At 38.8% G+C, this 12,484-nt stretch overlaps 1 protein-coding gene across 6 annotated transcripts in view; it reads left to right on the top strand.

The window, feature by feature from the left end:
* The window catches only part of immp2l (inner mitochondrial membrane peptidase subunit 2), a 507,249-nt gene that overhangs the window by 165,689 nt on the left and 329,076 nt on the right, over window positions 1–12,484 (top strand). The window contains exon 4 of one of the 6 annotated variants that reach the window (XM_048548875.2): window positions 1,774–1,798. The exons of the other annotated variants lie outside the window; for them this stretch is intronic. Coding sequence (XP_048404832.1) covers window positions 1,774–1,783 — 10 coding nt within the window. The 3' untranslated portion in view covers window positions 1,784–1,798. Of the gene's footprint in view, window positions 1–1,773; window positions 1,799–12,484 lie in introns of those variants that run through there. 6 annotated transcript variants of the gene reach the window in all.

Genomic DNA, 12,484 nt, shown 5'->3' with positions numbered 1-12,484 from the left:
ACAGCTACCTAGAATACACCTCCTCCCACCCACCCTCCTGCAAAAATTCCATCCCCTATTCCCAATTCCTCCGCCTCCGCTGCATCTGCTCCCACGATAAGACATTCCACAACCGCACATCCCAAATGTCCAAGTTCTTCAAGGACCGCAACTTTCCCCCCACAGTGGTCGAGAACGCCCTTGACCGTGTCTCCCACATTTCCCGCAACACATCCCTCACACCCCGCCCCCGCCACAACCGCCCAAAGAGGATCCCCCTCGTTCTCACACACCACTCCACCAACCTCCGGATACAACGCATCATCCTACTACACTTCCGCCATCTACAATCCGACCCCACCACCCAAGACATTTTTCCATCCCCACCCCTGTCTGCTTTCCGGAGAGACCACTCTCTCCGTGACTCCCTTGTTCGCTCCACGCTGCCCTCCAACCCCACCACACCCGGCACTTTCCCCTGCAACCGCAGGAAATGCTACACTTGCCCCCACACCTCCTCCCTCACCCCTATCCCAGGCCCCAAGATGACATTCCACATTAAGCAGAGGTTCACCTGCACATCTGCCAATGTGGTATACTGCATCCACTGTACCCGGTGTGGCTTCCTCTACATTGGGGAAACCAAGCGGAGGCTTGGGGACCGCTTTACAGAACACCTCCGCTCAGTTCGCAACAAACAACTGCACCTCCCAGTCGCAAACCATTTCCACTCCCCCTCCCATTCTTTAGATGGTATGTTCATCATGAGCCTCCTGCAGTGCCACAATGATGCCACCCGAAGGTTGCAGGAACAGCAACTCATATTCCGCCTGGGAACCCTGCAGCCTAATGGTATCAATGTTGACTTCACCAGTTTCAAAATCTCCCCTTCCCCCACCACATCCCAAAACCAGCCCAGTTCGTCCCCCCCCCCCCACTGCACCACACAACCAGCCCAGCTCTTCCCCTCCACCCACTGCATCCCAAAACCAGTCCAACCTGTCTCTGCCTCCCTAACCTGTTCTTCCTCTCACCCATCCCTTCCTCCCACCCCAAGCCGCACCCCCATCTACCTACTAACCTCATCCCACCTCCTTGACCTGTCCGTCTTCCCTGGACTGACCTATCCCCTCCCTACCTCCCCACCTATACTCTCCTGTCCACCTATCTTCTTTTCTCTCCATCTTCGGTCCGCCTTCCCCTCTCTCCCTATTTATTCCAGAACCCTCACCCCATCCCCCTCTCTGATGAAGGGTCTAGGCCCGAAACATCGGCTTTTGTGCTCCTGAGATGCTGCTTGGCCTGCTGTGTTCATCCAGCCTCACATTTTATTATCTTGGATTCTCCAGCATCTGCAGTTCCCATTATCTCCAAATTATGCTGCTAGTTTTGAGAAATCAAGGGTTTCCCAGAGTACAAAAGCCAATTGTTTTGATGTTTAACCTCCTATCTGCTGTCCTCTCTGAAAGTTTGAATTCTCACACCTCCATTGATTGCTTACAAACTCCTGTGATTTCAAAGGCATTTACATACCTGGGTATGTCCAAAGCAGAGCAGCAAAGATGTCTGTTTAAAACTAGCCACAGAGCACAATGTGAGGAAGAGCAGAGTACACTGCCAAATGTCATTTACTGTCATGCCAAATTGATAAGGGTTCTCGATTTCAAAGCACGCAGACAGCATTCATGAAAAGGAGTAAATTGTTAGAAGTGCAACATCTATTTCTTGGGAATGTTACTTTTGTCTGCTCCCGTACATTTTGATTGCTGACAATTTATTTGTTTTATCTTACAGCATTGCTTAAGTTTGAATTATTCATCTCTCTCAATTCTGATGATGAAACTTGTAGCGCTGTATTGTTGCAGAGATAGTAGGAGCTGCTGATGCTGGAGAATCTAAGATAACAACATGTACAGCTGGATGAACACAGCAGGTCAAGCAACATCAGAGGAGCAGGAAAGCTGATGATTCGGGTCTAGACTCTTCTTCAGAAATCTGATTTCTTCAGATTTCTGAAGAAGGGTCTAGACCCGAAACGTCAGCTTTCCTGCTGCTCTGATGCTGCTTGATCTGCTGTGTTCATCCAGTTCTACACCTTGTTGTCTCAGCACTACATTGTGCTTGGTATGGAAATTTGAACTCCAGTAACTGCTCTTGAAAAATTCTTCCATCTTAAAGTACAACAGCAGCATATACAATGGAGCACCATCGCCTTGAAGGCCTTGAAGTTCCCCTCCAAACCACTCACCATCCTGACTTGGAAATATATCACCGTTCTTTCACTGTCGCTGGGTGAAATTCCATCCCTAACAGTGTTGTGGGTCAACCTACAGCAGATGGACTGCAGCGATTCAAGGAGGCAGCTCACCACTATCTTCTTAAGAGCAACTAAGGATAGATAATAAATGCTGGCCAGCCAGCAATACTTACATCCTATGAGTGAATAAAAAAGACAAAGCTAACATCAATATACTTGGAAAAGCAATTCTTAAAATCTGAGGCAAAACAGAATTTCGTTCATCACAAACTTTTTTTAAAAAGCCACAGGCCATTTTATCTGAACATTACTTCTCCCTTGGAATTGTATCACTCTCTTTAAAAACCTTCAAAACTTTCTTCTGTTGCAAAAGGATCTTTCAAAATCATTTGTTGCCTGAGACTATTTCCCTCCCCTTCCAAAAAATGACCATGGAGTTCATCAGAGATAATGGGAACTGCAGATGCCAGAGAATCTGAGATAACAAAGTGTGGAGCTGGATGAACCTAAGATGCTACTTGGCCTGCTGTGTTCATCCAGCTTCACACTTTGTTAGCATGAAGTTCATCTTTAGGTTTTTTACACAATGAGGGCCTTCTTAATGCCAGCAGTTTAAAGAACCCAGGAGCAGATGAAACTAATGCATTTGACCCAACAGGCTTGCTGTGTGTTTATTCTAAAGCTGTAAATAGTTGTAAATTGTTCTGGCGGTATCTTCCTCTGTGTTCCCATATCTCTTCAACTTATTCCAGTTGAAGTAAAAGATTTTAATTTGGTCTACTGTTGAAAGGCTTCTCAGGAAACATTTGTTGTACAGGTACTTATAAATGAGGCAAGGTGAAATGATCAGTTGTTGACCAACATCTGATCTGGCTTTTAGTATTTGCATTTTAAATACAAGCCATTTTAAACTTTTTTTAATGTGGCGATCTTGTATTTAAAAGATCAATTCTCCGGAAGGTTGAAGCTTAATATGACTCACGCTTGCAATTTTGAGCTCAAAGCTTTACTAGCAGCTGAAAGTACATGGAATATTTCCATAAGAGATATAGCTTATTCAAATAGTGAAAAAACCTCATGCTCAACTGCTGACAGCAGTACAAACTGCCCTTCTTGAGGATGACCTTTCATAACTTTCCATCATCATAAACAGTGTGATTCGTGAATTTTTCACTCTGGCCATGCTGTTCCACCATTTGAAAGTAGATGTCAGTGATCTATTGGCTTTTCATCAATTGTTACTATTGCTAATCCAGTCTCAGTAGCCTTGGTGACTTTGTGTCATTCTAATTACCAACATTATGAACTTCTAATGTAATAGAGATCAAAGATCCAAAAAATCTGCTTTTTGAATAAAGGAGCACAATAATCCATGCAGATACAGCTCTGTCATTGTTTAATTATAAGCTTGAATACAGTTAGTATGAGTGGCTACTTTTCAACAATCAAACATGTTATTATTTGGTATATGAATTTTCAGCTATCAAGAATCGGCATAGCTCTGAAAGCCTTCTCATAAGCAGCTCTAATGTAGATTTCTTATGAGATGAATGTCTATTTTGTTGAGACTTCCACCTGCATTATCTATTGTGTTTATGCCTATCTGTAAAACAAAATTTATCAAGAATAGGCCAGGCCAATTTGACAATTCACAATGACTTCTTTTAGTAGATTCTCTGTGTATGACACAAATTATTAGCGCAACCCTTCTATTTTCACAGTTAGCATCTTACTTGCTAATTTCTTTGAATACTGTTGTGTCTGAGGAATCTATTCCTATATATTCATATTTTACAAATATAACATTTCCTTCTCTTTATATGTCTTATGCTGCCTCATTACAGTAGTATTGTATCTTTTATATTGCAGAGTTTCATTTTCTCTTCCAACCATGACCTATTTACTATTAAGATAGTCACTTCTGCACAGTCACCAGCCAAAAAGAAATTTGCTTGCTCTGCAAGGACTTATGCAGTGCATCTAAAGGACTCTTACTTGTCCTTGAAATATTCTTGGGGATGGTTGAGCAGTCCAAATAGTTGAATGAAATTTTCCACATCTGTACTGGTTGGTCGGCTCATTAACTGCTTCAGAAGTGTTAAGGCAGAGCATAATAGATTTTGGCTCATTTTTCTTTATCACTCTTTTCAGTTGTGTACTTCCCTGGGCTCATTATGTTAAACCAAATACATTGGCTCATCCCATTTCCCAATAACGTTTGAGAAATTTTTTACTTAAATACTTTCAAAATAAGCATTCCTAAGTTTTTAATGTTTAAATTTATAGTCAATTATTTTGAAAGTTTTATGAGATTGAATATTCTATGATATTTAATTTTAGTGGATAAATAAATGAAAAAAAGTATCTAATAATTTATGTATTTTAAAAGAATATGGAAGAAATTAAAGAGAGTGAGAGATAGACAGACCCCTTGATAAAAAATCCAAGTGGGACAGAGGTATACACCAACCTACCTCATTCATGATTTTTGCCCTATTCTTCTATTCTACTCTACCAGATGCAGACTCACATTCTATAATTTAGTCAGAGAGTTAATTAGCATAAAAATTGTACAAGTTAGTACTCAGAAACAATCGCTCTTTTCCTTTTGTCACAACTTTCCAAGTTATATCAGCCATAGTTTCTCCTGGACCCCCTAAGTTCCGATATATGTGCACTTTTAGGTGTTACTTTTTTTTCCCCAAAGTTTAGAAACAATGCCACATGGTTTTCTAAATGACAGCCCGTGTCACCTCTACCACTTTCTTGCTGGCACAGATATCTGGAACTTTATTAACAACAGCCATGTACACGAACATATCATTTCAGATTTACGTGTTGTCTGTATTCTATACTTGTTTATATTACTATATATTGTATAAACAGTTGACTAACTGGCTATTAATCTGACTGGTTGTACAGAGAGTAAATGAAAACCTTTAAAACACAGCATCACATTTGCGATATCATCTAGCTGTCTTAAACGGATGATGACTTTCTGTGCAATTTGTGCAATAATGCAACTAAAATATTCACTTTCCTTCTAATAGTTCACCTACTGCAATTCTGCAGTTTCACACTCATCTTTTATTTTTACAAATAAGGCCTAATGACCCCTTATCCACTCCATTAGCAAAGAATCATTGAATCACAACAGTGCAGAAAGAGGCAATTCAGCCCACTGAGTCTGCACCAACTCTCCAAAGAGCATTCCACCCAATCCCAGCGCTCACCAATCTATCCCTATAACCCCTCATTTACCATGGCTAATCCACCTAACCTGCACATCCCAGTCACTACATTGTAATTTAGCATGGCCAGACCACCGAACCTGCACATCTTCAGACTACAATGGTCGAAAATATGGTTGAGGCAGGTTAAATTATTGCATTCAAGAAGGCTTCGGTAATTATTGGGACAACATAATGCGCAGGGAAGAGGGAGAACAGAGGAGGTTAGTACTAGGCAATACAACTGATGCAGGCCTGATAGGCTGAATGGCCTATTTCTGTACCATTAGAATTCTCTGATTCTGTTTTCTATTGTTACTAGTAGGGGTGCTCAACTGGTACATTTATGGGCTTTTATCATTTTTGTGTTCTGCAAGTCAGCTGATTCTTTGTGGCGCTTTGACTGAACAGAATTAGCTGAAGACCTGACATCTGTGATGGCTCATGGTGATTGCATATGCTTTAGCCTTGTCCTTTATGTTCTTGAGCTTGAAGCTGGAGATATTTCTTGATCCTTCTCCTCCTGATAGTTGTTAAAATGTCCACATTTATTCATAATTAAAATTGGCAGTAATGCAGATCTTTAGTTGCGAGAACACATGGCTCTTTATGTAGTGTAAGGCCTCCACTGACTTTCACCATCCATGCAAATATACTTTGTATCCAGTATGGATACTGGGGACCTCAGGACCCATACTGAAATAGGATAAAATAAAGTTTTAGATATATATAGATTGAAATCTGATATATTTATAATAAATACACACTCATGAAACCTCATTCAGTGCATGCAATCCCCTCAAGTACTTAACCTCATATAAAAACATTTATGTTCATAATGCCACTTCAAATAAAAAGAGTTCAAATGTCCCTGTCTGGGTTCCTCAATTTGTGAGTCATATCCTGTCCCTGTTCTCAAATTGTCAAAGATCCAACTTGTAAATGGGGGCAGAATTTTCATACCTGGATTCTCAGCTCTGTTTTGAGTACACTCGGAGTTTCTCTGACTGCACAATATTGTGGGTCAAGGTTGTAGACTGTTTTAATCTCAGACTGTTGCCAGTGAAATAGAGCAGGTAGCTACAGAACTGAGTTTGGAGGAGTCACTGAAAACAATGGCTTTAGTCTTTCAAATATTTAATTGAAGGATGTATCCACCCTTCCAATTCTGCATGTCAGTTAAATAGTCTGATAATTGAATAATATTGGAGGAACTGAGTGAAGTGATGGTGAGGTAGAGTCAGGTATATTCACTCTATCTGTGAAAACAAATAGTGTACCTTCTGATGATGTCACTAAGGGCATCATGCAAATTAGCAGTAGGAAGGGTCCAAAGGTGGATCCTTGGAGGACACCAGAGGTAATGATGTTGGGACAAGAAGAAATGTCATTTTGGCTGACACAATGGTTCTGATTCAGTGAATAAGAATGGAACCAGATGAGCGCAGCCCCATCCAGCTGGACAGCAGATGTCAGAGGAGGATGTGGTAAAAAATGTCAAACGCTGCCAAAAGTTCGAGAAGGATGAGGAGGGAAGATTTACTTTTGTTTAATCCATAATGAACGGTGTTTATAATTTTGATAGGAATGCTTTCAATATCAAGACAGGGCTTAAATCTGATTGGGGGATCCAAGCATGGAGTTTGATGAAAAATGAATTGCATTTTGGAGGTGACATGATCTTCAAGGGTTTCAGCAAGGAAAGGCAGTTGGAAATGGGTCAGTATTTTCAAAGATGGAGGGTCAAGGGATTTTGTTTGAGTAAACAGAGTTGCAATACAAGTGGCAATAATAACTCCTGTGACTACGACTTTAATTAGATGTTTAAATATTTCTAGGTTGTGCATTATGCTGTTGAAAATTAAATAAGCACATCTGTGATCTCATAAGTTATGTTTCTTTTGTTAAGAGGATTGAGGTTTATTACTGGGAAAATTGTGGCCTGTGGGTTGTTAAATATAGCATGATACTGTTAATCATTATCAGAATTTATATTATTACTTTATGGATTATTTATACATTACTCCTTACTGTCAGTTTCATAATTGCCTTAAAGCAAGTTATGGAAATTATTGAGGGGAGCAGATGAAAAGTGGAGTACTAATCGCCTATATTGAGATGCATCGTGGTATTTCCACTATGCAACACAAATGATTCCTCAATCTAAAAATGAGCATATGCTAGGAGAAATATTGTCTTCCTTCTGTAAGTACAAGCCAGTCTGTTTTTTGAATTTCTGTCATGATCTTGACTCATTCAGTAAGAAGATAAGTAGAATTTGAAACCAACAGTGGAAGGGACACAGCTGTGATTATAGAAGGTGAACATCCACAATAAAATCGACAAATCTTATGGCTGTGCTGTGTGAATGCTTATTTGTGTGGAACAAGCATCCATGGTTTTGTCGGCTTCAATGCTTATTATGCCCAAGGGTATTACTCACTAAACCATTATAACGTTAACCTGGATTAACTTCTACATTGTTACTACCCATATTCTTGTGGTTAATGTACGAAATATTTAGATCACAGTCATTGTCGTTTGTAACAATAATCGGTATTTTTATAGATCAAATGCAGTGAATATTGTTTTATTGTATTTTGAAACAACAGCATGAGTCGAGTTCTATAAATATTGACTATTTAACTGAATTTCAGATAATTCAAATCAGAATGATTACATTCATGCATCAAATAACTAGTTTGAAGAAATTGTCAGAAATTAATACCTTCCTTTATCAGAGAATGACCTTGATACAGAAAATGAGCAACTGCGGGAAGAAATCTGTTCATATTCTAGACAGGAAACAGATATCAATTTACAGATGAAGTGTGAAAGGAAGTGTAATGATACTGCTTCCTTGATATACCATTTTAATAACAGTTTATCTCTCGTGATTGCACTTTGAAGGATGTGGATGATTTCTTTGGAGATTCTTCTGATAACCTGCCATTAAATAAGGAGAAGAGTTGTGGAAACCAGCAGAAAAAAGCTGGACCACAGAAATCCAAGAAGATCCCCATGGACACTCATCCTCTAAAGTTTTATGATGGAGTTGATCTGTAACAATTTACTATGCAAGACTGACTTTGTTTTGAGGGGTTTTAACAAAGCAGTAGTGGGAAAAAAAGAAACGACTGTGAGTGCAAGGTATTGGCGAGGTGGTGACACTTGGTTGGTGCAGTGAAGAAGGCCAGTGACTTTCTTCCTGTGTTGCTGTGCGTTCCTCTGGATGATTGAGACTGCACTGACCCAGGTAGGAACCTAGTATTAGCCTGGCATGGTCTGGTGAATTGACCTCCATTGCTGGTCCTGGGAGAGGATAAAGTCCTGCATTTGCACTAACCCATGCAACAGGACTTCCAGGACCCTGCTTGCAAAATGAGGCACCAATAGATCTACCAGGTCTGGAACAAATGTCAGCAGCAATACAGGGCAGCTCCAGACAGTGCTTGACCAGGTGCACAACAGGCTTTTAAAGATGGCATGGGCACAAAGAGTGCTGGTGAATTCCGTGATATCTGGTGTTTCGTGAGTTGTTCCAAGAACGGCATGTGATGAGATAAGGCAGAAAATGGGTGTGAACATGCCATTGGAGCATGATAAATGAGTTGAGTTTGGCAAGATATAGTGAGAAAAATCACGAAGCCTGTGGTGACAAACATTCCGAAAATCTCTCTCAATTCAGACCCAGAAAAATGTAAAATTCAGCACCATATCTTTGAGAGAATCCTGCAAGTATTTTGTCTGACTCTGGATATTTAATTCACCGAGCAACATTTCAGGAGCAAAAAACCCTTCGTCATCCAGTCTGCAAAATGTACTACTCCTGCTGTGCCCGGTCTGCAAAAGTATTTTCCATGATGAGGCAATTGCGTGAATTATAGACTGTTCTGTTATTTTGAAGCTCGTAAAAATACCTGTACTGGTATTTTCCTTGAGTGTGTGTTAATGACTGTGAATGAATGAGTGGCGTAGCTTTAGATTTTCAGAATGCATATATGAAGAAATAACTTCTTTATTTAAACCCGTTAAGAGCTTGTTGCTGGTTCCTCACTTGCTTACACACCAAGGACTTATGAAATGCATTTTTCTGTTTTTCGAAAATGACTTTGTTTATGGACAATAACAGAAGGAAACAGTTATTTTAGTAGTTCCCTCTCATTCTGACAATAACATAAAGTTCTTGTTCAAATAGTTGAAGGACATTTCCATGATAGCTGTCACCTGAAAATTAATCGCAATATGCTTGTCTACAATGCCAGACTACAGTTCTTTGAGTAACTGAACTAGCAGCAAATTTCAAATTTTATTTGTGTAAATGTTTTAAATTGCATCTTATAGAAATTAATGTTTCCCAGCTGGACTTAGATGTTTGTGGTACTACATTGCCTAATTTTCATGATCAATATCCATGACTTAATTTATTTTTAATTTGTGGAGCTTTTTAATTTTTTTGAATTACCTAGCAATATTTATTGAATGGATGCAGGCAGACTAATATTGCTTTAATCTAATTTTATGGAATTATCTCTTCTGGATTATAATTCTTTGAAACCAAGCACTGTAATTTGGGAAACCATCATTACAGCTTTAAGAAAAAGGGTTGTTTGCCCAAATCAATATTGTATGTGCTATTATGCTAATCACTACCAGCTCATGGTTGGCTAGTTATCATTGCTATTCTCTATCCTTGACTGGGTCTAATGGTCAACTTAGTTTACAGTGATGGAGAGCCCTTGTCTGAAACAAGATATAGTTTATTGTGTGAAAGAAATTAGGTAAAAGGTACATTAGTAAGTCAGGCATTGTCATGAGGACCTGTGGATATAGGTCTCTAACCTGCAAGATCCTAAAATAACCTGCCTTTTCCCACCCAAATCTCCTTGTGGTACTATCACATTGTATGAACTTAGTATGGTCTCCAACATTAACACTTTCGGAACCATTACTTTATACAATATTAACAACACCCCAAAAATTAAACATAATAACCACTAAGAGACAGATTATACATTTTCAGCAAATGGTATGAACTATCCTAGTCAATCACATCTTAAAGCATGATTGTATGAAGTATCACTGCGTGAAACACCTTTTATGATATAATTTTCTTCCCACTTAGATTGTAAAAGTAACTTTTTTTTAACCTTGCTATATTTTATTTCCCCTTTGACTTTGTATGCTTTTCTGATGACGTCTCGTCCAATATTATATCATGAAAGATATTGATTTGCTCATGTCTTTAACCGTTACCAATGAATAACATCTCACAGTTTCCATAAGATCAATTGCAAAGTTTTAAGCTATTCTGCTGAAACACAGGAAAAGAGTGTATGATTTTTTTTGTGAATTGTGATTTTGTTTGTGACCAGAGACATCCATTTTAATGTTTCCAGTGCTAATAAATTTTTGATAGTGTAATAAATGAATCAATTGATAATATACCCTTTCTATGACACAGTAGTTTTAAGAATATCCTACGGTGGAGGACATTTACCTTTTTAGAAAGCATTTTTTTAGTCAGGTTGCTGTGCTGCATAATTTTCAAAGCTAGAATTTACTAATGGGCAAAAAAAACATAATACAACGTTCTATTACGTAATTGACCTTGTTTCGGATAATTTCTTTTTTATGCATTTTGTGGTTATTCTGATATGAATATTTCTTACAATTTTTCTCCATTATCACCTTTTTTACATGCAGTGGTCGGAGTGTCCCTTTTAAAAAGGAACACATATTCTAGAATTATGAAGGAACAAATTACTGCAGATGCTGGAATATATACTATAAATAAAAAATGCTGGAAATCACAGCAGGTTGGTCAGTGTGTAGCCTATTCCGCTGGGATTTCCAGCATTTTTTGTTTTCAATCTAGAATTATGTGGTGTTGTGACAATGCAGCATAGATTCTTTTGTGAAAGCTTTTGTATAAAGTCATAGAAACATGAAGCATAGTGTGAACACTCTTAATGAATTGATTTTATTGTACTTTAATTGAGGGTATTATTGTGCTGAAGAAGTTCACTTCTACTTCTAAAAATAGTTGAAAAGATCTACACAACATCCAGGTTTCAATGGAATGTGATTCAGTTCAGTATAATTTTGGATTAATCATGCTTTCTTTTCCTCAGTGCTGAATCTTACAATATTTTAGGAAAGTGTCATTTTCATTGAGTTTCACAGAGGGTTTTTACTCGCAAGGCCTAGTGAGATTTCTCACACTATCTTCCCAAACTGACCTCATTAACTACCTACCAGACTGCTGTTACACTACTTTTGTTCAATGCTAGCCTGATTCTCCCCACTCACTCGAGCTGGAAATACCCACCACTGCTGGGATACCCTTTGCCTCCTTTTAAAAGGCCGTTTTGCTCCTGGTTAAGTGTTAGCAGTCAGGAGCTTTAGATTGAAGGGAAACAAGATTGGGGAAAGGTGCAAAGTATTTATGCTTTAGAATAAAACCAGCAGCCTGTCAGTTAGCATTGAGTGAGCTGTCAATGGCCAAAGTCCCAGAACAAGTTGAAAATTTTGGGTTGTAAACTTTTATAGTTTAAACAATCCATTTATTTCCAAGATCAAAGAGAGTTAGGCTCTCATGGATAAGTAATCAGCATCGCTACCTGAATACAAGGCCCATGTGATGATATACATTGTCATTGAAATGTACTTTTAGCATGAAAGGGCTTCTTAGATATCTCTGAAAACTCTCCGATGTAGTTGCTCTGCCAGACTGTGTGAGAGAGAGCAGCTAGAAGGTGAAAGACTGTTGTTGTCTGCAATGGAACATATGTAGGAGCATATGGTTGGATTGAAAAGACCAAATTCCTGAGGAATTAAAACAAAGCTGGATGATTTTCTTATCTTCAGTTAGAGGGCAAAGTTTTCAGAAAAATCTTGCATTTTGAAAGACAGTTCTGGAGTTATTGTTTCCAAACTGCAAAACAAAAAGAACAGAAGTAAGCTCTTGGAAGCGAAGAATAATGTTGAACTAAATCTGGGAGAATTAAATGTTTAC

The sequence above is a fragment of the Stegostoma tigrinum genome, chromosome 18 (genome assembly GCF_030684315.1).
Source record: "Stegostoma tigrinum isolate sSteTig4 chromosome 18, sSteTig4.hap1, whole genome shotgun sequence".
NCBI classification, from domain to species: Eukaryota; Metazoa; Chordata; class Chondrichthyes; order Orectolobiformes; family Stegostomatidae; genus Stegostoma; species Stegostoma tigrinum.
The sequence above is the reverse complement of the archived record's forward strand: the minus strand, read 5'-3'. Positions and strand labels throughout refer to the sequence as shown.